The 25,043-nt window shown below is 49.2% G+C and overlaps 10 protein-coding genes and 1 non-coding gene across 11 annotated transcripts; 6 read left to right on the top strand and 5 right to left on the bottom strand.

Moving 5' to 3' along the window:
* Positions 1–15: 15 nt before the first annotated feature.
* F5Y00DRAFT_t15 lies at positions 16–87 on the bottom strand. Its single transcript has one exon. It is a non-coding gene; the product is annotated as a tRNA-Ala (tRNA).
* A 1,733-nt stretch (positions 88–1,820) lies between these two features.
* Positions 1,821–5,183, top strand: F5Y00DRAFT_225687 (fungal-specific transcription factor domain-containing protein). Its single transcript, XM_048006200.1, has 3 exons — positions 1,821–2,236; positions 2,294–3,973; positions 4,024–5,183. Exons 1-3 carry the CDS (start codon positions 2,112–2,114, stop codon positions 4,466–4,468), a joined length of 2,250 nt encoding a protein of 749 aa, XP_047869111.1. The 5' UTR covers positions 1,821–2,111; the 3' UTR covers positions 4,469–5,183.
* A 53-nt stretch (positions 5,184–5,236) lies between these two features.
* Positions 5,237–8,284, bottom strand: F5Y00DRAFT_225688 (uncharacterized protein). The gene has a single exon (XM_048006201.1). It carries the CDS (start codon positions 8,029–8,031, stop codon positions 5,521–5,523), a length of 2,511 nt encoding a protein of 836 aa, XP_047869112.1. The 5' UTR covers positions 8,032–8,284; the 3' UTR covers positions 5,237–5,520.
* Positions 8,285–8,333: 49 nt separating this feature from the next.
* On the top strand, positions 8,334–9,311 carry F5Y00DRAFT_134421 (cwf18 pre-mRNA splicing factor-domain-containing protein). Its single transcript, XM_048004253.1, has one exon. It carries the CDS (start codon positions 8,539–8,541, stop codon positions 9,211–9,213), a length of 675 nt encoding a protein of 224 aa, XP_047869113.1. The 5' UTR covers positions 8,334–8,538; the 3' UTR covers positions 9,214–9,311.
* F5Y00DRAFT_134434 (zinc knuckle-domain-containing protein) lies at positions 9,285–10,731 on the bottom strand. Its single transcript, XM_048004255.1, has 3 exons — positions 10,288–10,731; positions 10,099–10,234; positions 9,285–10,047 (listed from the first exon to the last, which is right to left on the bottom strand). Exons 1-3 carry the CDS (start codon positions 10,352–10,354, stop codon positions 9,357–9,359), a joined length of 894 nt encoding a protein of 297 aa, XP_047869114.1. The 5' UTR covers positions 10,355–10,731; the 3' UTR covers positions 9,285–9,356.
* Positions 10,732–11,878: 1,147 nt separating this feature from the next.
* On the top strand, positions 11,879–15,176 carry F5Y00DRAFT_134484 (uncharacterized protein). Its single transcript, XM_048004256.1, has 6 exons — positions 11,879–12,093; positions 12,184–13,073; positions 13,128–13,460; positions 13,510–13,598; positions 13,653–13,978; positions 14,031–15,176. Exons 1-6 carry the CDS (start codon positions 12,040–12,042, stop codon positions 14,733–14,735), a joined length of 2,397 nt encoding a protein of 798 aa, XP_047869115.1. The 5' UTR covers positions 11,879–12,039; the 3' UTR covers positions 14,736–15,176.
* A 1-nt stretch (position 15,177) lies between these two features.
* On the bottom strand, positions 15,178–16,987 carry F5Y00DRAFT_134429 (Mov34-domain-containing protein). The gene is made up of 2 exons (XM_048004254.1): positions 16,797–16,987; positions 15,178–16,667 (listed from the first exon to the last, which is right to left on the bottom strand). Exons 1-2 carry the CDS (start codon positions 16,902–16,904, stop codon positions 15,675–15,677), a joined length of 1,101 nt encoding a protein of 366 aa, XP_047869116.1. The 5' UTR covers positions 16,905–16,987; the 3' UTR covers positions 15,178–15,674.
* Positions 16,988–17,311: 324 nt separating this feature from the next.
* On the top strand, positions 17,312–19,855 carry F5Y00DRAFT_225696 (DUF1253-domain-containing protein). Its single transcript, XM_048006202.1, has 3 exons — positions 17,312–17,537; positions 17,606–18,325; positions 18,379–19,855. The coding sequence occupies exons 1-3, from the start codon at positions 17,380–17,382 to the stop codon at positions 19,685–19,687; spliced, it is 2,187 nt and encodes a 728-aa protein (XP_047869117.1). The 5' UTR covers positions 17,312–17,379; the 3' UTR covers positions 19,688–19,855.
* Positions 19,856–20,074: 219 nt separating this feature from the next.
* On the bottom strand, positions 20,075–20,835 carry F5Y00DRAFT_257847 (ribosomal protein L17; the record flags this gene model as incomplete). The annotated part of the gene is made up of 2 exons (XM_048010614.1): positions 20,075–20,464; positions 20,620–20,835. The coding sequence occupies 2 exons, from the start codon at positions 20,833–20,835 to the stop codon at positions 20,075–20,077; spliced, it is 606 nt and encodes a 201-aa protein (XP_047869118.1).
* Positions 20,836–21,308: 473 nt separating this feature from the next.
* Positions 21,309–22,171, top strand: F5Y00DRAFT_257848 (uncharacterized protein; the record flags this gene model as incomplete). Its single annotated transcript, XM_048010615.1, has 2 exons — positions 21,309–21,329; positions 21,410–22,171. 2 exons carry the CDS (start codon positions 21,309–21,311, stop codon positions 22,169–22,171), a joined length of 783 nt encoding a protein of 260 aa, XP_047869119.1.
* A 256-nt stretch (positions 22,172–22,427) lies between these two features.
* On the top strand, positions 22,428–24,064 carry F5Y00DRAFT_134491 (uncharacterized protein). Its single transcript, XM_048004257.1, has 2 exons — positions 22,428–22,681; positions 22,738–24,064. Exon 2 carries the CDS (start codon positions 22,739–22,741, stop codon positions 23,921–23,923), a length of 1,185 nt encoding a protein of 394 aa, XP_047869120.1. The 5' UTR covers positions 22,428–22,681; position 22,738; the 3' UTR covers positions 23,924–24,064.
* Positions 24,065–25,043: the final 979 nt, after the last annotated feature.

Here is a 25,043-nt window from a genome sequence, read left to right on the forward strand (position 1 = left end):
CTAACCCCTTCATGTTGGACTCGCGGGGAATCGAACCCCGGACCACTCCCATGCTAAGGGAGTATTATACCACTAAACCACAAGCCCCAACCAATTTTCGAACCGGCATCCTTGGAAGATACGATTCGTGTCGAAGATTTTGGTATCCAAACTTTTATACTCACTGTGCCGGATGAAGAGGTAGCGTGCCCTAATCGACGAAGTGGAGCCTGCTTAGCGCCCTCCGGTTGTATTTACAACCATCCCGTTTCCCTTACTACCTATGTAGGCCTGGCGGAGTGGGTTTAAGTACAGATATTAGGTGGTATTAAATAGGTAGCCAATAACTGACTTCTAGTATAGAGACAAGCTCTGTAGGAGATTTAGTTGACTATGCCAAGTTTCAAGTGTGATATCAGATTAGTCCGTCAGATGTAAGAACAAATAATGATTATGTAAAGATGATGGTAATAGTATGAACAATAAGCGTTAGTTATATGGAATATATTACTAAGAAGTTGATGATATCTTCACATCACCACAAGAGTATTAAATGGTGAGTGTAGCTAAGTCAAGCGACTGACGAGAATAAGTAAATTGTAGTTTTGAGTATGCTATGAAGTTAAAGGGCGAAACCATACTGCTGGATTGTTTTTTCTACTAGCCATTTACTTAAGACACATGAGGCCCGCGTTGCGTTTGAGTAAGTTTCAACATCACAAAAATCCTAACTGGTTCACAAGTATCAAGTCTATACTGAGTACATACCGGAGTTATATATTCAACATTGGTGGAAAAACCTACGCCGGACTCATTCTGATCATGAAAATGATTGTTAAGACTGTGTACGTCATGTTGCCTGTACACCGGCTGAGGTTTTTCGGGCCAATAGTATTATTACCGGAGATGCCGGACCGGCAAATTCGGATTGGGCTGTCGGGTGAAGCATAGTCGGAATGAATACTACCGGAAAGGCGTTTTAACTACCGCGGCTTCTAGGTCTAGCATCTTGCAACTCGATCTGAGTCTCGACCCCGCTGTCAAGGGAAGATACAAAAAGGGAAGGATGATGCTCGCGGTAAGTGGAGCCAGACAAGTCGAGATGAGAGATTGGATCTCGATCCCGGAGCATTTGGTTCGATCCGAAGCAAGATCGTCGTTCTCGAATTTTTCTCTTAAGCGATTATGGTTATTTTGGGTTGCCTTAGAGGTCGTACGTTTTCGAGACCGTTGAACGAAATGAGATACCTAGTCGTGTTTGTATCACGTCGTCAAAAATCAGTCGATGGCGTCTTGGGGGGGAGGTAAGAGATACCCCATTAGGAAAATCATTAGGGCGTGTTTTGGACCGCTAATCTGCGAGAAGCATGAAGTATCTATGTACCTATAGTTATATTGAATTAGAGGTAGGTAGCCACTCGGAGTGTAGTGGCCCTGGCAGAAAATTGTCATAGTTGCAATTTGAAATCATCGGTTAATAAGTGGCGCGCCGGACAAAACGTAAGTGGATATGGGTTTAAGCGAACGGTAGTAAAGGACTTGAAATTTTATGGCCGTACCTTTCTCAAAGCTTGGGAGGTTTAGGAGATTAGGTTTAAAAATAACTCCCGAAAGAAAAGCAAAGGGCTAGAGACGGGTCGGCGTTTTGGCCGTTTTGGCCGTATTTGCGAAGAGAAAAAGAGTAAGGAGCTATCTTTAAATCCAGCCGGGGATATTCCGTCGGTCGCAAGTTCGAATGGGGCAATGCCAAGATAAGCTGGGAGTTTACCTGTTTAGGAATGGTCACAGCGGAGTTTCCAGGTGCATTTCCTCCCTTGTTTCCGATAACCGTCTGCACCTGCGCCGGGGAAACTCCAAAGAAGGTTTCATTAGTTCAGCATCCAGAGCCATTTGAAGGTATTTGCCAGTAGCTTTTTTCCTTTCTTTTTCCCTTTCCCGCCGTACTACCGGACTTCTTCTCAATCAGGCATTCTCTTAAGTCCTCGCCTGAGCAACCGCGCGGAGGGGGGAGTATTCCTTTTACACTGTTTTTGACTTCGCTGAGGCCGTGAGCTGGACTTTATTTCCGACCGTTTCAATCCGACTCTCATATTATTGACTGCAGGTGGTCGTGAAGTCTTACCCCGGGCACGATGGACTCTCGGCCCGGTAGCTACCAGACAAGTGTCTTTCGAGCGCAGCCGACCGAGGGAGTCCAACGAAAGATCCAAAAGCGCAATCGTCCTCCTGTATCTTGTCTACTATGCCGGACGCGCAAGTGAGTGGCACTTCCTTGTTCCCCCGTATACTATTCTAGCTCATCACCCTCTGATAGGGTGAAATGTGACCGCCAACAGCCCTGTGAGAGGTGCGTCAAAAGTGGCGAGGCCAATTTTTGCGAATATGCGCCTCGTGCCTCTCGCAAGGCTCGCACGGATTCGCGGCCGCAGGCAGATGTCCGGGCTAGGCATGAGCCAATGTCTCGTCCCGTCCTGCAGGTCCGTCTCCAGAAACTTGAGGAAATGGTTAACAATCTGGTCTATACTACGCGCAATCGAGAGCCTACTCTCGATACCCCTTCAAGTTCGGACCAGCGAACGGAGACCATTGAGACTCGCTCTGACCTGAGTTCACCACCGAGTTTGGCGGCGTCCGGATCGGGAGGTCCGCTTCTCCCTACTACGCTTGGCGAGCATAGTTATGTCGGCGCTACTCACTGGGCTTCAATTCTTGAGAGTATTCATGATATCCAGGGCATTCTCCGAACTGAGACGGATGAGCCTCCTACTCCCTCGCCCCCACCGCTGAAGGACACCGCGGATAGTACGGATGTTCTCTTTGGCAAGTTAGTACCTATAACTCTCTCGCAGGCTGTTACACGATTGCCGCCCAAGTCCAAGACGGATGCGCTCATCTTGGTTTACTTCCGCCACAAATTTATGACCGCTCCATACATTCATACCACGAAATTTCAAAGAGAGTATGATGCTTTCTGGGATGATCCGTCATCTACTAGTTTATTGTGGCTGAGCTGCCTTGCTTCTATGCTATGGGTCGCTGCGTCGATAACTATCATGAGAGGCGAAAGCGATGAATCGGTAGCAACGCTCCCAGACAAGCTGAGGGCGCTATCAACCGAGTGTCTCGTATCAGGGGATTACCTGTCCGCCGGGCCTTATTCCATTGAAGCACTCCTGTTGCACAGCTATACGGAATTGCAAAGGAACAGGGAAATTGACTCCAGCTTGTGGGCTAAATTCGGACTTGTCGCCCGGCTTGCTCAACGTATGGGATATCATAGAGACCCCAAATACCTTTCTAACATCACGCCTTTTGAGGGCGAACTTCGTAGGCGAGCGTTCTTTTTCATCGAGGTTTTCGATGTCCTCTTCTCGTTTCAGCTAGGCATGCCTCCGATCATCCGGGACGACGAGTGTGATACCGAATCGCCTAGCAATCTATTTGATTCCGACTTTGATGAGAATGTTATGACTCTACCTCCATCGCGACCGGCTACTGAGCCCACTTCTACTTTGTATTTATGTCATAAATCAAAGCTGTGTCGATTGCTACGCCGGGTGATTCGCTTTGCACTATCAATCCATCCTCCTCCATACGAAGAGGTTTCCAAGCTAAATGATGAACTTCATCAGTACCGCGAGCACGTCCCTCCTTCATTACAAATAAAACCAATACGCTCATATAGTTTCACGGACCAGACCCATGACATCATGCATCGACTTATGTTGGAATTGATGTACCTCAAGAGCCTTTGTGTTCTACACCGCCCATATCTTAATCGCGAGAAAGACAACCCCGTATATGATCGATCACGGAATACGTGTCGAGATGCGGCTCTTAGGATCCTTGACCTACACGCCGAGTACGAGGAGGAGAGCAGGCCTGGTGGCCGAATATATGAGGATAAATATATGCTCTCAGCCCTGACACTCCACGACTTTTTAATTGCGTCAATGATATTATGTCTAGATCTTACGGAGAATCTACCGAGCAGGTGAGTTCAAGTCAAGGAACGCTCTTAGTCACTAGCTCACAGTTTCGCAGCCCAGCGGACCGATCAAGGAAATTGAAAGCTCTAGGGACGTCTTACAAAATGTGGGCCGAGAGAAGGCAAACTTCCAAGGATGCAGCGCATGCCACCAGGGTTGTGGGTGCCATTCTCCGGAAAGTATCAATGCAGGATCCTACAGTTAATCGCTCGCCGCCGCCACCGCCGCCACCACCAAGGCCAGAAGTTCGGGACGGATCGCTAGCTAGCTTGCTGAACAATGATGTTCAGCCAGCTCCGGCGCCGTCACCCCCATTCGATCATATAATACCATCTTTTGATTTTTCCTTAGACTTTGCTAATAATGTGCCGCTTGATACCGTATTGAACGGCAGCAACACAATTGACTGGGTAGGAAGTATCCCCTTAATGATACAAATTATGATACTCATTGATTTGTTGGCAGAGCGCAATCGACCAGTTCCTACTAGAGAGGGATGACGGCGGATTTAAACCTGTGCCTTAGACGCCGACCCGGGAAGCGTCGTTATTACTATTGAGACTTATACTAGATAATACCTAGAGTTTCATCGGCGACGGAATCACGAACTATACGCTAACCTACCTGATGAGTTAGCACAAAACTATTTAGTACCCAGATGTTGTAAGAGGCCGGTGGGATTTCGCAGCGATACACTTGTTGCCTATTACCGTATAGATATTTGCTTTGTTTTCTTTCGACGTCTACTCTATATAGATACCTAAGCGGGGCCTTCGAGGGCGATTTATTATAATGCATACATCGAGGGCGTCCGGGCGCCTAGTTAGCAAAAGAAGCAGGGCTGTTGTTTAAATTAGCGAATGATTTTATTGAAAATTGGGTTTTCTGCCTCAAGTGTTGACCGGTTGTCTTATGTCGTGAGGGGTAGTGTCTTGCGCCCCTTGTCTAGTTGCCTAGGACGGTGGTCTGGGGGTCAGTACTTGGTATCGTAAATATTTATTCCGTAAATAGTATCTAACTAGATACTATGAGCAACTGGGGAATTCTAGGATCACTTTCTATATAATAGTTAGGGTAGACCGACGTACAATATATACCTGTATATGCTATGTTTGAATAGGTAGATGTGTATAAATAAAGCACACATACATACCATTTATACGTTGTGTTTCGTAACCAGGCAGAATCGGACTTAATCTTGTCTGGAGCGGTAGGTAGGTATATAGTACTGAGGTGGCTATTACACCTGTAATGATCCGAATAGTCTCGGGAACTTTGAATACTGTAGTTTGGATTTAATTCTATATTTGTGATCTAATATGACGGGGAGAGGGTATCTATCGTCTAGTGTAACCGAGATATGCTGCCCCGACCCGATGCTAAATAGCCCAGTATATATACAGTACATAGTGTATAGTCCGTAGAGTACCTGTAATGAGGGAATTGGTGAAGCGAGCACCCCCTAAACTTGAAGTATAAGTAGTGCCCCCCCTTTTTCAGGTAGTACAAGTAGGACCGCAAGACCATCCCACGCAGTCATGTATGTCTCAGCTCAGGCTGTATCAGAAAATGCTGTACTTGGCTGGGTAAGCTCATGGCGCTCATGGCGCTCGTGGCTTATCCTGTGACCTCTTCGTGGAGACCGACGGCCTATCAATCGATCGTCGGGTTTCTCCCATCTACGTAGCAGGGACTTAGTGAACAGGCGTTGGTCACTAATGTCCGTGGGTTTTTCGTCTAACTTCCTCATTAAGGTAGCAACCCATTTCTTCTTGAATTTAGACACGTTGGTAATTTCCTTCACCGTACGAGCGTTCGACTCGAGCCCGACTTGCTTCAAGTTTCGCATGACCCTAACCGCTTCCTCTAGATAACCTTTCTGAAGTAGGGCTCCGATCACAGCGTTCCAGGTGACGATATTGGGCACGATGCCTTCCTTGATCATCATGTTGAGAGTCACGAGTACTCCTCGAGTGTGTTTATGATTTCTGAGGCCCGTCATTAATATCGTGTAGGTGTGGACCGACGGCTGCGGATGAAGTACGTTCTTCCCGAGCTTTTTCATCTCCTGGTTTGCGCGGTCATGCATACGTTGTACTATGCGGATACCGCTTTCGAAGGTTGAACCGAATTGCATAAAATTCCGCAAGAATGTGTCAAAAACCATAGTTCCCTGGTCTTTTATGATTTGGGTTATAATCGGATCACCCTTATTTAAAAGCTTCATGAAGTAGTTATAATACATTCGTAAAGGTCCTGTACTGTGAATAGTCCAGAAATGGACTCTAAACATGAGCGCTAGGGTGATGCTGTCTGGCCGCATGAGCAATGCATCCGGTAGTGGTTTCAGCCTAGCAATAAGTCGATCGACTCCTTTTAACTTGGGAGATATCTGCTCTGGGCGCGTGGCAAGTAGATTCTCTAGTGGGAAGAGAGTGAGCTTTTGCAATGGGGCGAGTTTAAAAAACTTCATGTATACCTGAACCATCAATCTCCAGGCGCGTGCTGTGTCCCTTTTCCGTTGTCTCCGCTTATTCTGTCGTCGAGACTCATTGTATTGGTATATGAAGTCTAAGACATCATTCACAAGGTATAGGGACCAGACTTTGCGCGCCTCGATTATGGTAACAATACGACAGAGCGATTCAAAATCTAAAGCATACTTTGCGCCGTTAATGAGAATCGAGAATATGTTAGGGTCCGGTTCGATACCACGTTCGGCTAAGAGATCAAATATGCTCAGTGCGACTTCGACTCGTCCGCGAATGCAAAAGTTCCGCATGAGTGCGGATAGAGTAAGTATATTCGGCTGGAACCCGGCGTCCAAGAGCATTTTGAATAGTTCGTCTGGGGCTGCATGGTCACCCGGTAAGTTACCCTCTTCCACCGAGAGGAGAGAGGTACAGGTGCTGATCGCCGCTGGCGAATTAATGTCGAACCCAGGACGGCTCGAAAGAAAATGTATGATTTCAGCTGCGTGCACTTTATATCTCGAATCACGGGCGAAGCGGCTCGCGAAATGTAGTAACGTGTTATGTTGTAACGGATGCTCGATATTTTTCAGGTCTTCATGAAGTTCAACCAACTTAGATGTGGGTAGTGAGGAGATGACTTTCCGAATCACCAGTTGCTCTAGAACCATATACCTTGGGGTACTGTTCTTAAGCAAGAAGAAGATGAGCTCGGTGACTTGCCGCTGGTCACTCTTGCTGGTCCGGTTATCATCTAAAGTCCGGGAAAGGAGATAAACTATATCCTCCACGACGTAGCTTGGGCACCATGAGGACTGAAATGTAGCCCGAATAAGACTGGGTATTGTGCCAAGGTGCGAAAGAAACGCAGATATTATTATATGCGGCCATAGGGACTCGCGTCTTGTTTGGTTTTGTCTCTGCCATATTTCCTTCATTGCTTCTGAGTCTTGCTTCCTCGAAGGTGTCCATAAAGGCTGCTTGGATAAATCGTCACCAGCTCCAGGGTCACTATGCGAGCCAGAGACTATTTCCAACAGCCCTATGAAATGAATTTTCCATGCATTAAAATGCTCGAGCCGTGTTCCAGCTTCCATCGCCGACCGCCCTCCGAGAAGTCTTTCCAGTTGGCTTATCGCATGGCGTGCTTCTCTAGGGGACAGACCATACGTGTGCATCAGATCTTTATATACGATGCTGTAGTCTCCCAGAGATTGTAGTATCTTTTTCTGTAGGTCATGAGGACCTCTGACTGGTAGGTCACGGAGTTTATTTAGCTCTGGTCGATGTCGAGGAATAAACTTCTTAAAATGGCCATCCCAAGCGGGTTGGCTCTCTGCAATTGGCTCGCCTTGATATGTTTGCGGAAACAAAGTTGGATCGTATGTAGGAAGTCCAGTCCCGTGGTTATCCGCAACATCGTATCCATTCGAGGGCTCCCGTCTTTGCTCTGCTGGAAAAGACCATATCGACTGCGGCGCTGCTGTCGAGATGGCTTGAGCATGTAGTTCGAAACGCCTAGGACTTATTCGCACAGAATGAGATTGGGAAAGCCGGGCTATGCATTGGCGACATATGAATGGTGTTGTCATGATCGAAAAGATAAAATTATTGCCAGTGCGGGCAGATGGATTCGATCGATGTGAAGTTGACAATTAGGCATTTTCATGACCACTTGCGGGCATAGCGTTGTAATTCTAAGAGAAAATAAAAGTGAATGCAAGCCTAAAAGTCTACCATTATAGGAATTTGGAGGTACACTACCTCTAGAGTGTCGATAGTATACAGAATCGGATATCGTAGGGCGGCATTTCTCTAGATGTTGAAGCATTTGAAGCATTTAACTAGAAGATCCGCTAAAAGTTGCATAGCAGGGGGTTAGTTTCCTTATCGCAGATCATATTCTTATCGATAAGTAATAACTACCGACTACCTCTTTCCAAACCGCCGTGTCGTACCTCTTGCCTGTACTTTTACTTTTTCTAAGCTTAAGCTTAAGCTTAACACCATTGTCGGCGCTTTTTTAAACAAGCCTTTGCTTCCTCACCATTCCGAATAAGACGAGAAAAATATAATTGACACAATACGAAAATACGAAAATGTCAACGTCACAAGCAACACTCAGCGCAGCAGCCGACGATCGCAAGGCGCGACTTGCTAAGCTCAAGAACCTAAAGCGCAAACAACCCGCCGACGAGATCGCGCCTCCAGAGTCAGAACGTTCAGCATCGCCACCTATAGCGCCCGCATCTGTATCCGCAGAAGAAGCCCAGAAAACCGCGGAAACAGAAGATGCCGTAGCACGTCTTCACCTATCAGGCCGCAACTATGACCCTGAGATGAGAGGCCCGAAGCTAGGGTTCGAGGCGCCGCCAACACTGGGCATGGAAGGGCCGACGCTGGAAGAACAGGCGGCCGAGGTGGAGGCCGAGATCAAGCGGAAAGCTGCCGAAGACGCAAAAGACGACAAGGGCGTCGACCTGTTCAAGCTCCAGCCGAAGAAACCGAACTGGGACCTTAAGAGGGATCTAGATAAGAAGTTGGAGATTCTCAATGTGCGAACAGACAATGCTATTGCGAGGCTGGTTAGGGAGCGTATTTCAAATGCCCAGGACGCAGCGAAGAAGGCGGCCAAGCCTGTGGAGAATGGCGACGAGGGAAGTGTTGAGACAGCAGGCATGGATGGTGTTGCGTTAGTTGAGGGTGTACGGGTACGAGAGAGGGAGGAAGAGGAAGAGGAGCGGAGAGAACGCGAGGATGAGGATAATGAATGAGGATATCGTGAGGAATTGAATTTGCATGGCTACGGCGTTTGGTTTACAGCATTGGGGAAAAGTGGACTCAATTACAATATATGTACTCCGTAAGCTTTAAGTAGAACGGGTTTTCCTTTAACTTAATACTATGATACCCAATCTCAACGACTCGTGTTCATTGCCTGCGTAAGAGCTAATCTCTTGGAGAAGGGGCTTAGACTGCGCTCGCGCTGCTCTCGACGCGGCGGTGCCCCTCCACGTCTTCGGTCGTTTCTATGAGTAGGTGTTGGGTCCCGGCTTGTCTGTCTTTCGTAGTCCCGCGGAGGGCTTCTGTTACGCCTTTTGGGTTCATCCGGAGATCTGGAACGAAATTGTCGCCGTTCGCGTGGCGGTGGGGATTTGCTCGGACTTGAAGAATATCTTCTGCGCCGATTGTCCGGAGACCTTTGTCTCGGGGCTTCATCTCTTGCATCATAATGACTTCGTACAGGGCTATCATCCCGTACTGGTGATCTTGACCGTCTAGCAAGTCCACCTAGTGGGCTGTCATTTCTGGTTGACCTCCGGGAGTTTGAGTCGTCGCGCCGATTGTAATCGCTGGCGGAACTATATGAATCCCCTCGCACGCTATGACTATTCTCTCTCCTAGGAACGTCTGGATGAGCCGCAGTGGATTGCTGGGCTCGGAGTGGCGGTGAAGCGGACCGCCTCGTAGATATGGAAGACACAGAATCATAAGAAGCTGATCTCCTACGTTTCGGAGATTCGTCACCCGATTCATCTTCCTCTAGTTCTCGCTTCTTCGCCCTTTCGGCTTCTCTCTTGGCTAGTTCCTCATCAGCCACACCTTTCCTGTAAAACTATTAGTGGTGCCTAGGTTTAGTGTCTCTAGGTAATCCATACTGCTTCTGTAAGGCATCTGGGGTGTCACTGGCCAGCTTTGGAACAAGTTTTGGGTTGAAGAGTTGCTGTGTCCGAGACGGTCTTGAGACGTAAGGCCGCTCTTGTGTTGTGGCTTTACATTCGTATGAGTAGTGACGTGCTAAAAAATGTCAGTAGGATTCTTTAAGAACTGGATTGGGTAAGACATATCTCTTTTAAGGCACTTTTGGCATTGTACACTCGTGGGGGTAGATTTTGGAGGACCCCGTCGATACATGGCTGTTGTGAGGTCGACTGGCTCTTATGAGGGTGGGATAGAAAGAGGAAGAGGAAGAGGAAGAATGACGGTCTGGGGTTAAAAAAAATGAACAGTGGGTTTGAATAGAATGAGATGGAATTGGCGTTTTTTTGAAATATTTTAATACGAATGTATTGTTTGATTGATGAACAACTCTTCGCAGTCCTTTGATGACAAGGTTGACTCTTAATGCTGTCTCCTAATATCTAGAGATATTAAGTAAGCTGGTAAGGTAGTTTGGATGTTACCTATGTATATTGTGGCGGTGCGAACAGTTTCTCAGCCATAAATCACAAGTTCCGTGCACCGTCCTACCTGACCTCATCTGAAACTCGGACAGGCAAAGTAAAGAAGGGAGTGACCAGCCGCAATCAGGGGACAACGGCTCCTACCGGCAGCAGGCGGCAGGTAAACTGAGGCGCTAACTCGCTAACTCGCTAACTAGCGCCTCCCCAAGATTTGTCCCAAAAGCCCTGCCCATTTTTAATGTTGCAATGTTCATAGACCGAGAACAGGCCCGACCTGGACGAAAGATTGAAACTTGATTTTACTTCATTTGGTTTTGGTCACGATCGATTTCCCCGATCTTTCAATCCATAACCACCAAGCCTTTGTATTTTCGTCCTTCGCATTTTGGAGCACGCAAGGACTTCACTGTCGCCCTTTTACTACTCGGAAAGGCTAAGTGCGACGGCGAACCAAATCTACAATTTAGGAAGAGAGGAAAGGTTATATGGTAGCCTCATTTTCCTCTTGGTTCCGTCACGGTCACGCTATATCCAATCTTCGGCACGGCTCGATCTACCTAAAAATATCGTCGGTCAGAAGAACACATTGGTGCCTGAGGCGGATGACGACTCTACCCAAATACGGATATACCACCACCTGCGCATCATTTTAGATCTAATCTTTTGCGACCGAGTTGCCAGTACGAGCCATACTTCTACCCTCCATACCTAGGTAGGTATTCTTCATAGGACTACGTAGGACTACATACATACAAATGTACGTGCAACCCGACTTTTCTCTATACACATACATACCTACACATACCTACCTACACATACACACCTACCTATATACCTAGGTATATTACCACTCAGCTATTATACCGCCTTCCACCAATCCAATCCCCATTTAGTTCCAGTAATTCCAGTAACTGACCTAACTGATCTGGTCTGGGCTTAAGCCTACCACTCCCCTTCTATTCTTTTCACTCCCCCCAATCCCGCATCCCACCCTGATCTTCCTTCCCATGCTGACGGCAGCCCTATTCTAGTTTCGACCACTCCCACCACCATTCTTCGGCACCTTACACATAGTTCATCATCAGTAGCTTGAGAACCTCAGCACGGCCGTCTGCGCTCCAATATTCGAACCTTGGAACCTTCCGATACGATTTCGAGATATCCAGATCACAACAATGATTAGCCAGATTTCGTACTCCCCGAGGGCTGCTTTTGTTCATTTTCTTTCCTGATTTCCGGCTATTCTGACGTCGTCGTACCGAAGCTATTGGTCCTCTCGATCGTTAAGTGTATTTGTTCGTTCGGGGCTCTAATCAGAACTTGCGAGATTGCCGTCGCCTTTCTTTCTGTCGTTATCGAGAATAAGTGATACGCCTTGCCTATTGTACTCGGCTTTAAACGCGATCCCTACGAACTATGGCGACCGCACCCCCCGCGACCGCTGGTCCTAAAAAATTGTCTTTCGCCAAGGTATGACTGCTCTAAGCTTCAGCTTCGCCTTCAGTTCTGCGCGTTGCTTCCCCTCCTGCCCTATCGATATTTAGCTGACAAGCAATCCAGGTGGTTGCGTCTAAACCTAAAGAAAATATACCCGTTGTTTCGGCTCCTCGAGTTGCTGTACCAGCTATGGAACATCGCTTGCAACCCGCTGTCGCTTCCACTACCCCAGTCGCGACGACTAAGGATACCACAGCCACGTCTGGGAATAGTCCGGTAGCTGCCGCCAAGTCTCCTCTAGTTTCTAAAGAAAATGGTATAGCCGTTGCTCCGCCCAGTAGCGTGGTGGTTGATGGTACTAGACTTGCGCAAGGCGGGAAGAACGTACATGTCTCTCTTTCTACCGCTAGCGCTTCGTCCACACCTAGTCTCATTGTGAATGGCTCCTCGTCTTCCATAGGCGAAACACAAAATAAGAACGACAATGGGGCGTCAGTATCTGATGACGCTTCGCAAAGGGCTGATTCTAACTCGGAGATGGGCACCAAGGCGCCCAGTATTGACGGGAAGAGTATTACTTCGGGGACTACATTTGCGCTTGATGAAAAAGAGTCACTGCGCCCTGATGATAGTGCTAGCGTAAAAGCGTCTGCAGAGGAGGACGAGTCCTTTTCGATAAGGGGGTCACTTATCGCTAACTCCCGGATTGGCTCTGAAGTAGCTCGCATTCATCGTCTTAGAATTGGCGATATGCCAGAGAGACGAATCGTCCAAATACTCCCCGAGTTGCAAGACAAGGGAATTGCCACCCCACAGAGCGGTGCTTCCAGTCAGCAGCCCCCAGTAGAGCAACCGCCGACACTGGGAATCGCGAACGGGTCGTCCGATGCCTTTACATCAATATATGGTCAGAACCCAGATGAGAAGCTTTTGGAAGCTATGCAATCCCCGAAAGATCGAATTTTCCTCCTACGGCTAGAGCAGGACGTTATTAATTTTGTTCAGACCTCTAAGTAAGTATAGATAAGATTCCTGTAAGCCTTTAAGGTGTGCTAATGCTTGACCAGGGAGCCCTATATGGATCTTCCACCGAATAACTCATTCTGCAGAATGTTAACCCACAAGCTTGCTGACTATTATCACATGACGCATTCTTTCGAAGCCATCCAAGGTTCTGTTCGTATCTTTCGGACTCCTTTCTGCCGAGTTCCTCCCTCCTTGGCTAGTATCGTGGGTAATGCCCCTAGTAGCAATACTACTACGACGCCTCCGCAACTCCTGCCCAAGAAGATCATGCGGCGTGGCGAGGAAGGTGGATCAGGACAAGCTAGTACCAGTCCATCCAAAGCAACCTCCGAGGTGGGAAGTGATGGCAAGGAAAAGTCTGCCACGAAAGAGAAGTAAGCATCTGACATATTGAACGCAGATTCAGTACTGACTGTACGGCAGGCCTACAAGAGAGGAGCGCGAAGAGGCGTATAAACAAGCCCGAGAGAGGATTTTTGGTAGCTCTGACAAACCTGGAGAGTCTACACCAGGTGAGATATTTCATATTCTACCAAGTATGTTAGCAAGCTACTAACTGATTTTAGACAATGACGACGCGAATGGCATCTCTCGAGCAAGTTCTGTATCAGCAAAGGATAAGTCAACCCTTGGGAAGCGAGGAAAGACAAGCAAGCAGCGAAGAGATGACTCTGAGAGCTTTGATTCCCGGTCACAGTATCAACCGTATTACCATCCTCACCAACCTAATTGGACCGCACCTCATTATATCCCCATCGGGCACCCACAGTATAGCAGTCCTGTGCAGCAGCCGTACCAAACCCCGATACCACAGGCCTATGCGCCGCCTGCGCCGCCCTACCCTCCCATGATGCCTAACGGCACATTTCCGCAGTACGGCAATATGCCAATGGTGAGTATTCTCTCAACACGTTCTATATTCACGTAGCTAACCTTATCTAAAGTATCCTCAGACGCAGGTCACTCCGCCACGGTACACTGCACCACCTAATGGCGCCGTGGGTGCTTATACTGGCCCGGTCCCGGTTCCGGTCCCAGTCCAAACCCCTCCGCCTCAACAATGGCAACCCAATTATACCCAGGCTCCGCCATTAAGCCCGTATCAAAGCCGGGCCCCCCAACCTCAGACCCCGGGAAACCCAGGGCCAGTTGGTATTCCCTACGCATTCGGACAGCTTCCTGCGAATGCCAACCCGCATGATCCAAAGAGCCAGCATCCTATTCCGGGGAGCTACAATCGGCATGCATTTAATCCCAAAACCCAGTCGTTTGTCCCTGGTAATGGCATGGTACAGGTCCAACCTCCGCTACCCCCTTATAATATGGGCGGGCACGGTAGCCCCCAGGTTGGGTCGCCTCATCTAGCCTATAGTGCATACAGCAACTCTCCCGCTCCACCGCAACCGTATGTAGGTGGACCAGGCTACGGGATGAGTCGGCAAGGATCTAACAGTTCGCTACCGGCTTATCACCCACCCCAGCCCCAGCACCTCCCTCAACATCCTCCAGTACATCTGCCCCAAGTGCCGGTTCAGATGCCTAACAAACCGAGCATTCCTCCGCCGACCGGACCAAACCAGACCTTTAGCCACTTACCTACCTACGGCAATCCGGCCACCCTGCCGCAAAAGCCACCCACTGGAATCTAGACCAAAACTCGCGCAAGGCAACACGTGCATGAAAAGTTAGCAAGCATTAGTGGTGTTTATTCTTTTCGGTGAGGACTTAAGACAGTTTTAAGGCGGATGGATAAAGGGAACCTTACAGAGACAACGACACCGGCGTAAATTGGCGGGTTGTTGTATTGGTATCATTGGCAGGCGTTCTGGTGTAGGGGTGAAGCTTTTCACTGAAGACGTTGATGATAGGATGGGATCTCGTCGATCCCCGTATCAGTGGGCATCGAAGTTGAAGGTGTCCGGTATTATTCCCATTCTGTTTTGAAGTAAAAGGGACGGACTCTTCTCTACAGTGACGGTAACTAGGTTACGAATACCTAACATCGCAAGATATAGTATTTGCTTTATAAGGCGTAGAGTAAAGCAAGCAACAAAGTTATCTTACACATTATTCCACCTTAAGTTTCAGTTATTCTACGAGTCAATAGAGTTATGCGTGTGATGGTGTTTTGCCGTGTAGGGGAATAAATAATAATTACTAGTGAGGAGTTTCAGAATCTTGTTTTTCATTGCTGCAATAGCATTTTCCCTTTCTAAATAAAGACTGAAGATATCCCCCAAGTAACCGGACGCGAACGCCTAGGACGACGACTTGCGCATCTTTCACAAGTTGCTTCGCGACCCTTTTTCATCGCCCCTTGCCAATGCGTATGCGTTTGTATATGCGGTAGGTAGACGCCGCACTGACGGCCCCTTTTGATCCTACTACTTCTACTACCACCACCACCACCACCACCATCACCATCGTTCTTAGGACCATCCATACTAGATTTTTTTCCCTTTTTGCCACCGCCTCGCTTCTCTTAACAACGCTAATAGAGTACATGATAAGCCCAGCCCGTCACAACGTAGGACCTACATCTCGTCTATTCATTACTTGGCTTCTAGGTTTGGGGGCGTGTACGAGCTTCACTCGCCGTTCTCGCGAGGCTCACGCGGCTCTCGCTGGCCGCCGCCTCTGCCACCGCCGCGGCCGCCTCTCTTGCCGCCTCGGCCTCTCTCGCCCCGTTCACCCCTGCGGTCCCCACCCTCCTTGCTGTCGTCCTTGCTGTCGGTCTTACCGCCCTCGTCGGTGGCTAGTATGGCCGTGGCTAGGCGCTGGCTGAGGTCGATCTGGGTGCGGATGCTGTTGGCCAGGTAGCTGACCATCAGCACGTCCTGGATGTGGTTGTTGAAGTCGGACTCGACCCTCGTGGGGTCGACCTTGGGCGCTAGAGACAGCGCCTCCATCAGGTACTGGCCCAGAGCGTTGTTAGGCTCGTTCTCCTCGTCGATGACTCCGCTTACGTAGTCGGATACCCGGTCGAGCAGGTCCTGCGCGTGTTCCAGGCTGCGGGTCAGCGACTCGATGTCGGAGATGACGGGGGCGGCGCGCGCCTCGGTGTCCCGCGCGCTCGAGATCAGGTCGAGAGCAGAACGCTCGGCGTCGTTATAGGCGATGCGGTGGGGCACCTGGATGAAGAGGCAAGACTCGGAGGCGCGCTCGGCATTGACAGCGATGGGAGCAGAGATGTAGGCGCGGGTGCGGACGGGGGTACCGGGCTCGGCGGAGACGGTGAGGTGGATGGCCGGGTGGGGGAAAGTGCCGGTCTCGGGGCTAGCGAAGAAGTTCTGGATGAGGGCGCTGAAGGAGTTGAGCTCGTGGGAGGTGGTGTACCAGCCGAGCAGGACCTCTCGGGGGTGGGCGCGCAGGTGCAGCGACAGCATGTTCTTCTGGTACTCAACGTCGACTTCGACCTGGTCCTCGTTCTCGGTATGGGGGATGGCAAACGACGAGGCTACGATGGCCTCGCCTCCATCTTCGGACCGGGTGCCGACCAGCGCGCCGATGACGCGGGAGGAGCTCGTCGGCGCGGGGCTGATATCGCGGCGGGTGGCATGGTCGAGGACGGAAAGGATGGCCTATTATTTATTACTGTTAGTTGGTATTGGTATTAACATAAGTGATAGGGACGAAAAGAAGAGAAGAGAGGAATTTAGACGGAATATAGACAAGAACAAGGCGGTAGGTAGGAATTGACATAGACATACTTGTGGTAGGATGTTAACGGAGAGCGGGGAAAGATGGCTCTGGAAATGCAGAGTCGTCGGTGCCAAAGGTCGCGCCAGATGAAGGAACGGTTCCGTATCCACGGCCATGATTGCGGTATTTTGGAGGCCGGATTTATTTTACGGAGGAGAGAAAAGGGGGGGAGGAGGATAACGACAAGTATCGTAGTTCGCTGTTCTCTCAGTCCAATTAATTGAACTTTTTTTTCTTTTCCCTTTTCCTTTTTCTTTTTTTTTCGCTGGCGACGTTGTAATTTTCACGTTCTGGGCGTAGTGGGGGTTTCGCAGTGGGTTGTGGGCAAGGCTGAGGATTTTTGGAGGGGACGCGAAGATAAGGATTTAAAGAGTCTGGGTTTACAGGGGGTAAGGGGGTATTTACGTAGCGATTGGTGTGGAGCGTTGTGAAGGACCCACAACATGAGGCTTGCGTGCAAGAAATTCTGCAAGGCTGATGGCGGCCATCAATTTAGAATTTCCCTTATGGATGAATAATACAACTTTAATTTTTAAACTCTAGGTTACATTTCATTTTCATTCTCATTTTCATTTTCACTAAGCTTATATTATGCGAGGTAAATCCAGAGGAGCCGCTCACCGGGGAGGTGCTTTTAGAGGTAGAGGTAGAGGAAGGGGAGGAAGTCGGGGAGGAGGACGTGGACGAGGACGCGGAGGAAGTTTTAATGGAAAAAGAACGTTTGACAGCGCAAGAATCATCGAGTCCGAGTAAGGCTCATTTTCCTTTCTTTCTTTTTCCATTTTAATGAAGAATTGATCATTAATATTTCTTATAGGGACTCAGAAGATGAAGCGTCTGAAGAAGAAGAACAGCTTCCATCAGACGTAGCATCTGAGATTGAAGGTTCTGGATCAGAAGATGAACAGGAGCAAACTACAGGCCGACCTTACTTTGCACTAATGCAGAGTTTATCTAAAGAATCATCAGCTCCAAGCGCCAAAAGAAGAAAACTTGACACTCAATCTGAGGAAGTCAAGTCCGGTAAACTTGAGCAAAAGGGGGCTACTGTAACCGACGAAGATGAAGAACGAGATGTCGATCATGTGGAGGAGGCGGAAGAGGGGCCAGAAAATGAGATCGAAACGGATGACGATGACGATGAAGATATTCCAGATTCATCCGATCCATTCGAGACTCACTTCGTCAACCCAGATCAAGACGAGGTGCAAAAGCGTCTAAAGGCCATTCAAAATAACGAGTACTCTCAGTCTCATTCCGAGAAGAATGGTTGGCGATTAATACGAAACTTTCCTGGAAAAGATGTAGCTCAACCTCCAGCGCTCCCGCCCCCTATATCCGGACCATCCAGCTTAAAACTCAAACATCGACTTGCCGAAACGGCCAACCGAAAGCACCCAGAATTTGACAAGCTGGAGCAAGTTTTATATCCATTAACCTTCGCCTATAACGATGTATTATTCTGTGGGAGAACTACGAGGAATGCCGAAAACTTACGCCGAATGGCATGTCTTCACAGCGTCAATCATGTCTTCAAGTATGTCTTCCTTGGATACCTTTTAAAGCTATGATTAGCTAACTATAATTCAGAACTCGAGACCGAGTCATCAAGAACAATGCTAAACTCTCAAAGGAAGTCGAGAACAGCGACTTCGAGCCGAGAGATCAAGGTTTTACGCGTCCGAAAGTACTAATGCTACTTCCAACTCGAAACTCAGCCGTTAATATGGTCAACATGATCTGCGCCCTGTGCGAACCGGGGCAGCAGGAAAACAGAAAACGCTTCGACGAGTCATATCTTGACAAGGACGCCAAGTTCACAGAGGATCGCCCAGAAGATTTCCGGGAGCTCTTCGAGGGCAACGACGATGACATGTTCCGCATAGGCGTCAAGTTCACCCGGAAGACCATTAAATACTTTGCGCAATTCTACAATTCAGATATCCTAATAGCATCTCCCCTCGGCCTGCGCATGGCCATCGGATCTGAGGAAGACAAGAAGGTAGACTTCGACTTCCTGAGTTCCATCGAGGTCGTGGTCGTCGACCAGGCCGACGCTTTACTTATGCAAAACTGGGAGCACGTCGAATACATCTTCGAGCACCTCAACCTCCAGCCGCGCGAGGCCCACGACTGCGACTTTAGCCGCGTCCGCGAGTGGTACCTCGACAAGCAGGCCGAGAACTTCCGACAGACGCTCGTCTTATCAGCCTTCAACACGCCCGAGCTCGTCGAGCTGCATCGCCGCTTCGGTACCAACTGGGCCGGCCGCTTACGCGTACAACCCGAGGCTTATCCCGGCGCCATCGAAGAGCTCGGCGTCAAGGCTAAGCAGACGTTTTCGCGGTTCGAAGCCCCCTCCATAGCCGCCGAGCCCGACGCTAGGTTCGAGTATTTCACCAGCGCGGTCATACCGGCGCTGACGAAACGCGCGAGGGGTCAGGACCTCAGCGGCACTCTAATATTCGTGCCTTCGTACCTCGACTTCGTGCGCGTGCGCAATTACTTCGCCACCTCCCCTGCCTGCGCGGGTCTCGCGTTCGCTGCGGTATCCGAGTACGCGGACGTGCCGGAGGCATCGCGCGCGCGGTCCCACTTCGCGAGCGGTCGGCACCAAGTCCTGCTGTATACGGAGCGCGCACACCATTTCCGGCGGTACGCGCTGCGGGGCGTGCGTCGCGTCGTCATGTACGGATTGCCTGACAACCCGACCTTTTACAAGGAGATTGTGGACGGGTATCTAGGGCGCAGCGAGAGGGAGCTGAAGCTGGAACCGGGGAGGGGGACCGTCAGGGTCATGTTCTCGCGGTATGATCTACTGAAACTGGAGAGGGTTGTTGGGTCTAAGAGGGTGGGTAGGATGATTAAGGAGAAAGGGGATACGTTTGATTTTGTATGAGAAAGTTAGTAGATAGGGGTTTATACATAGGCGGTTTTTGAGCGGTGGATTTGTGAATTGGGACTTTTTTCTTCTTTTCTTTTCTTTTTTTGTATACGTTGCGGTTACGGTTATAGTTATGGTACATGATTCGTACAACAGCCGTTGTCACGCCTGGCCTTGGAGGGGTTCAATTCCTCTTCTGGTAGGTTATAATGGTACGTCTATTCGTTCTTCTCCCGATACTCCCACGGCTTCGAACTTGAAACACTTGAGGTCGGTAGTATCACTACCAGAGCTTGGGCGTTGTAGATTCGGTGTTCCTAGACTTCCATCCGTAGTAGCAAGACCAGACCAGACCAGACCAGACTCTTCTCCCTTTCCCTTCTAAAACCAACCATACCCTCTCTAACTAGCAGGAGCCTCCGCCGAACCCTGCGCACCAGCATCCCGCCCGCTAGTTCCCTTGCCACCACCACCCAGCCGTAGCCCCTCCACCCTCTTCACCATCTCGTCGAAGGCAGCCTGGCCGCCGGGCCGGAACCGCGTGACTTTCTGGCGGTTGAGCAGGGTGAGGGCGTTGTGGGGGCGGCCGAGGCGCTGCTCGCGCGCGAAAGCGGCGGCCGTCATGGCGAAGCGCAGATCCTTGGGCCCGTCGACGAGCTCGAGAATGGCCGAGTCGCCCTGGTCGTAGCGGGATTTGGGCTCCGTTCGCAGGACGCGGGTGTAGCCGCCTGGGCGGTCGGCGTAGCGCTGGCGCAGCTCGCCGAAGAGCTTGGGGAGGAGGTTGTGCGGGGTCTGTGGTTGTGGTGGGGGGGATGGGAGTTAGCGATTAGATTTCTTTTTTATTTTTATTTTATATATATCTGCTTCCGAGTTGGGATTGCCATATATATATATATATAAGTTCGCTAGTGAGTGTTATGAGGGAGGGAAGAAGAGGGCAATCGTACATATAATATACCGGTTGCTTTCCGCCTGCTGGTTTCGTTGTTCCTCTTAGCGAGGGTAATGAGCTTTTCGGCTAGGCGCTGGGTCTCTTTGGCCTTGGGCCACGTCGTTCGGACGGATTCGTGCTGGACGAGGGCTGTGACCAAGTTGCGCAGTAGGGCTTGTCGATGGGACGACTTCCGACTCAAGTGTCGGTACTTGACTAGACCACCCGCCATCCTTTGTGTCGACGGGGTGACTTGATCTTGGGTGGTGCAATTGGGGTTTGTTGCGACAAGGCGGGATGGATGGATGGATGGATGGTTGAGTTGACGATTTGAGGATCAAATTATTGACCGGGGGTACAAAGTTACTTTTGAATTTTTGGATCTTTGGATCTGCAAAATGAATTATGAAGGTACATAGGTACCTACGTACTACATAGAATGACCCACATCCAAGGTACGTACCTAGAGAATAGTACCTAGCGTGACTTCGTCATTTGTTAAACGTCGAATTCCATTTAATATAGTAATACGATTTAATATTCACATAAGTCAAGTCAAGCATTCACCAAAAGAACCTGAACTTGGTTCCTCAAACAATCATAAGATACTCGTTTCCCTTGAATTCACAAGTACATACAAAGTACGTAATTGGTCTTTTATAGCACTTGCGCCGTAGTGCGCGTGCGCATATTAAACAGCTCAACATGGGCTTCACAACCGGATTCGTACGTTCTCACATGGCACCAAGTCTCAGATCTCGGATCTCAGAATAATAACCTAACAACCTACTTACTTACATGAATAGACTGGAGGTGTTACCCTCACCCTCTCAGTAGCTTACCTAGGTGTACTGGCACACCAACGACACCGAGAGCGCCAAGCTGCCATCCTGCGACAGCAGACTCGTCTAATATCCAGTATCATCGACCCTCTGCCCCCTGTCTTGCCACCCACGAGGGCCGAGCTTGCAGCAGCCGAGCGTGCCAATCTAATCGAGAGGGCTAAAGATCGTTGGAATGCTGAAATAGAAGGTGCTGTCCAATGGGCTCAGAACAAGGACTGGGAGGAGGTGCGCGAGAATGTCGAAATAGCTCTGGCTAGGCTCTGGGCTAGGGCATTTGGTGATGCCCAAGGACCTGTGGAGAAGGGTGAGGATGCGGCAGCAAATGCAAAAGCAGCTGTAAATGCAAAACTGGACCAGGGCAAGGAGAAAGCCATGAGTGTAGCTGCGGCAGCTAAGAGCGCATATGCGGATGCGAAAGCCAAGGGCTCTGAAGTAGTTGAGCAGACAGAAGAAAAAGCCGAGGAGGCAAAGGCCTCATTCCTAAGCGGCTTAGCAAGCGGTATCTGGAAGAGCAAGGATGTAGCTGATAAGACGAAGTCAGCAGTAGCAGGAGGAGCTAAGCAAAAGGGTGAAGAGCTTTTGTCACCACTATCTGAGGAGGAGAGGGCACTTAGACAACGATACCAGGGATCGACTGGGCTTGAACAGAGTCCGGAGGAGGTTCTAGCAGCAAGATATGCTTCGACCGGACGGCAAGATGGATCGCAACTAAAAGCCTTATAAGGGAAGGGAAGGGAAACGAGCGAGTTCAAGTTTATGGCCTACCTATTGTTCGTACAGCGTACAGTGTACAGCGTTCAGCATTCAGCGTTCAGCGTTCAGCAGCAAGAAAAAGCACTCGAGCCCCAAGTAACTAGTAATGGATGTACTTATGTATTATACGAACTACGACTCCACCTAGACGATTAATAGAATAGGTACTTGTTAGATAGATGCCTTATCTATCTGTTGTTACTATGGAATCGTATTGGCAGATGGCGATAAACGGCGGTAGAGTCGGGTACCTCGACAACAGCAACGGCAGCACGATTACTTGGGCAACGAGTTAATAATTTACATGCCTCGAATCATGGCAACGAGCCCTGCCCTATTATTAAATTCACTTTCCCCGCGCCGGTTTATTTTTATTTTGGCTTCGATATCTACAACGTGCTCAATCAATTCGGTGCAATCACTTGCTAATCATTAACTTCTAAGATTCTATCGCACGTCGTCTAGAATCTATTTGACAAGGTAAGACGACGTATTTCCTACATAGACGGTAACGATAAACTAAATCCTTATTATAGAATGGGAGGTAATTCCTATGAATCTTCGCCCCGTCGTGGTAGAAGTCATCACAGAACCCGAAGATCTACTTCTGTCTCCGGGGACAGGGACGACTCTGCTTCGCCCTCAAAGCACAAGAAACGAAGCCATTCTCATTCCATCAAGCAGAATGTTCCCATACCTCGCATACACATCCAGGCTCCTACACCTCCGCTCTCAGCCTCCAGCTCGTCGCATTATGAGATACGCCGCAATGAGCAATCTCGTCGTATACGCCATTCTCAAGCCCGCGAAACTCTCCGTTCTACCAATGACGGTGACAAGGACGCTAAGGATGATGATAAAGGGAAAGGAAAGAGCACAAGCAAGGACAGAGATGGAGACAACAGCAAAGGACGTACTGGTCGTTGCACTCACGTCCATCATCATCATTATCACGTTCACAACCATTACCACAAGTACTATATCCACAACGACAAGCAGGTGGGTGAACCTACTCATGACGTAAAGCATTCCATCTATGGCCAGCCACCCTTCGACCAGTCGGATCCTCAAGCGGCTATGAAGTATCAAGAGGAGCACCATCGAAAGCACACAGAGCAGCACCGAGACCGAGAACAGCAAAGCAAGCAGGAACAGAAGCAATCTCAGCCCTCCCATCATCGTCGCGATAGCAATGGCGTAAACAACCCTGGTCCCTCACAGCAACGCCCCCATCGTCTCACGCGTTCTCGCTCGACAACCGCGCAACTTCCAGAACCCGAATATCCACCTCACCCTCCGTCTGGCTTTGACTTTGACTTTGGTGCTGTCGCCGCCGAGCCCGCCGAAGAGTGGAAATTCCCCAAATCATTCACCTCTTCCGCCATCTACACATACCCGCACCACACAAGCAGCATACAGCAAGACGTGCGAAACACCATGGACCAAGCCGACGCATACAGCGCCACCGCCCTCGTGAACGCAGACGAAGAAGCAAGCGCCATCGTGCAGGCCAACTCCCCCCGCTCCTGGACCTCGAGCCCCAGCTCGGGCCGAAACTCCGTCTCCACGCTGACGAGCATCTCGCGCGGCGTCGTCTACAACAACAGGCGCGGAGGCCGCCGGGAGTCTTACGAGTCTGGATCGGACTCGGGATCTGTGCAGCGCAGGAAGTCGAAGAAAGGGGGTTTCCGTGCGTGGGTCTCGCGACATCTGCGGGACTGAGGGGGTATGGTATGTTCTGGTGCTATAGGTGCGGGTGCAGAAGGAGAAGGAGAAGCAGAAGATGACGATGATGAAAAAGGAGAATGGAAGAGACTGTGAATTCGCGGAGAAGACGTGAAAGAGACGAAGGAAGGATTGAGAGTGAACAAATGCAGACATAGGTATTTCTGCATGTATTAATGAATAGGAGTCGAGACTCGGAACAAGCAGCACCCATACAGACATGTCCACAGCATGACGGGACTATACCCCAACCATCAACCGTAATATACAGGCTACGAGATGAAATTGAGCATGAGAAATGTTGTCGACGAGGATGTATTTGCGAATAAAGGAAGACAGAAGCAAGCAGCCACTGTGCTAAACTGGCCCTCTTCTTCACATGTTTTAGCTATCAGTTTTATTTCTTTTCTTTTCCTTTCCTTTCTTCCTACTGTTCTACCGTCAGCCAACCAGCAGAAGACATGTTAATATTCCCATTCACTTCTTGTCTTGTTCTTTACCCCTTAGATAGCTACATAGGTACATAGCTACCTTAGCTACCTAACCTACCTACATAGCAATAATAATAGTAATAAAAACAAGCTAATTGCTTTCCATACATTATGACTTTTCTCCCTAGCCGACCTTTTAGATAACAACAGACAGCACATGGATGTAAAACGAAGAAATACATCCAACCAACTATATATACTATAGTTGCATAAATATGGTGTTGTGAATCTCCATTGGCATCGGGATGTACTTCAAAATCTTATTCGTCCTTGAGGGAGTTATCTCGTAGTAGGAATTTCAAGAGTGGTTTAAGGGGCAGGTGATGAGGGTACCGAGATAACATAGCAAGTATGAAGACATTGACAAGAGCCAGACCCTTACAAACTACAAATTAAGCTATACAAGAAACGTAGCACTACATAATACATATATCACTTCAGAAGTAATGTACAATCTTCACTCTATTCAAGCCAACAACACATCGTTCATTTATATAGCCAGTTCTCATTTGCTGCAACATATCCAAGACTACCTAGGTACATATTTTTAGCATCGAAACAGCATCTCAACGAATGACTCCCCCTTCACATTCTTCATATTACGTCCCCCCACTCAGCATCCGCTA

The sequence above is a fragment of the Daldinia vernicosa genome, assembly GCF_022497035.1.
Source record: "Daldinia vernicosa strain CBS 139.73 unplaced genomic scaffold F5Y00scaffold_4, whole genome shotgun sequence".
Taxonomy (NCBI): domain Eukaryota; kingdom Fungi; phylum Ascomycota; class Sordariomycetes; order Xylariales; family Hypoxylaceae; genus Daldinia; species Daldinia vernicosa.

What these genes read in the sequence shown, in the direction of transcription:
- F5Y00DRAFT_134421 (XM_048004253.1), top strand. Translation starts at nt 8,539, where the DNA reads ATGTCAACGTCACAAGCAACACTCAGCGCAGCAGCCGACGATCGCAAG.
- F5Y00DRAFT_134429 (XM_048004254.1), bottom strand. Translation starts at nt 16,904, where the DNA reads ATGGCCGTGGATACGGAACCGTTCCTTCATCTGGCGCGACCTTTGGCA. An exon ending in CCGTTAACATCCTACCACAA is followed by an intron (nt 16,668 to 16,796) that starts GTATGTCTATGT and finishes AATAAATAATAG; the next exon opens with GCCATCCTTTCCGTCCTCGA.
- F5Y00DRAFT_225688 (XM_048006201.1), bottom strand. Translation starts at nt 8,031, where the DNA reads ATGACAACACCATTCATATGTCGCCAATGCATAGCCCGGCTTTCCCAA.
- F5Y00DRAFT_225696 (XM_048006202.1), top strand. Translation starts at nt 17,380, where the DNA reads ATGCGAGGTAAATCCAGAGGAGCCGCTCACCGGGGAGGTGCTTTTAGA. An exon ending in GCAAGAATCATCGAGTCCGA is followed by an intron (nt 17,538 to 17,605) that starts GTAAGGCTCATT and finishes TATTTCTTATAG; the next exon opens with GGACTCAGAAGATGAAGCGT. An exon ending in AGCGTCAATCATGTCTTCAA is followed by an intron (nt 18,326 to 18,378) that starts GTATGTCTTCCT and finishes ACTATAATTCAG; the next exon opens with AACTCGAGACCGAGTCATCA.
- F5Y00DRAFT_134491 (XM_048004257.1), top strand. Translation starts at nt 22,739, where the DNA reads ATGGGAGGTAATTCCTATGAATCTTCGCCCCGTCGTGGTAGAAGTCAT.
- F5Y00DRAFT_134434 (XM_048004255.1), bottom strand. Translation starts at nt 10,354, where the DNA reads ATGTATCGACGGGGTCCTCCAAAATCTACCCCCACGAGTGTACAATGC. An exon ending in CCAAAAGTGCCTTAAAAGAG is followed by an intron (nt 10,235 to 10,287) that starts ATATGTCTTACC and finishes ATTTTTTAGCAC; the next exon opens with GTCACTACTCATACGAATGT. An exon ending in CCAGATGCCTTACAGAAGCA is followed by an intron (nt 10,048 to 10,098) that starts GTATGGATTACC and finishes ATAGTTTTACAG; the next exon opens with GAAAGGTGTGGCTGATGAGG.
- F5Y00DRAFT_225687 (XM_048006200.1), top strand. Translation starts at nt 2,112, where the DNA reads ATGGACTCTCGGCCCGGTAGCTACCAGACAAGTGTCTTTCGAGCGCAG. An exon ending in CTACTATGCCGGACGCGCAA is followed by an intron (nt 2,237 to 2,293) that starts GTGAGTGGCACT and finishes ACCCTCTGATAG; the next exon opens with GGTGAAATGTGACCGCCAAC. An exon ending in ACGGAGAATCTACCGAGCAG is followed by an intron (nt 3,974 to 4,023) that starts GTGAGTTCAAGT and finishes ACAGTTTCGCAG; the next exon opens with CCCAGCGGACCGATCAAGGA.
- F5Y00DRAFT_134484 (XM_048004256.1), top strand. Translation starts at nt 12,040, where the DNA reads ATGGCGACCGCACCCCCCGCGACCGCTGGTCCTAAAAAATTGTCTTTC. An exon ending in ACCTGGAGAGTCTACACCAG is followed by an intron (nt 13,599 to 13,652) that starts GTGAGATATTTC and finishes AACTGATTTTAG; the next exon opens with ACAATGACGACGCGAATGGC. An exon ending in AGTACGGCAATATGCCAATG is followed by an intron (nt 13,979 to 14,030) that starts GTGAGTATTCTC and finishes CCTTATCTAAAG; the next exon opens with TATCCTCAGACGCAGGTCAC.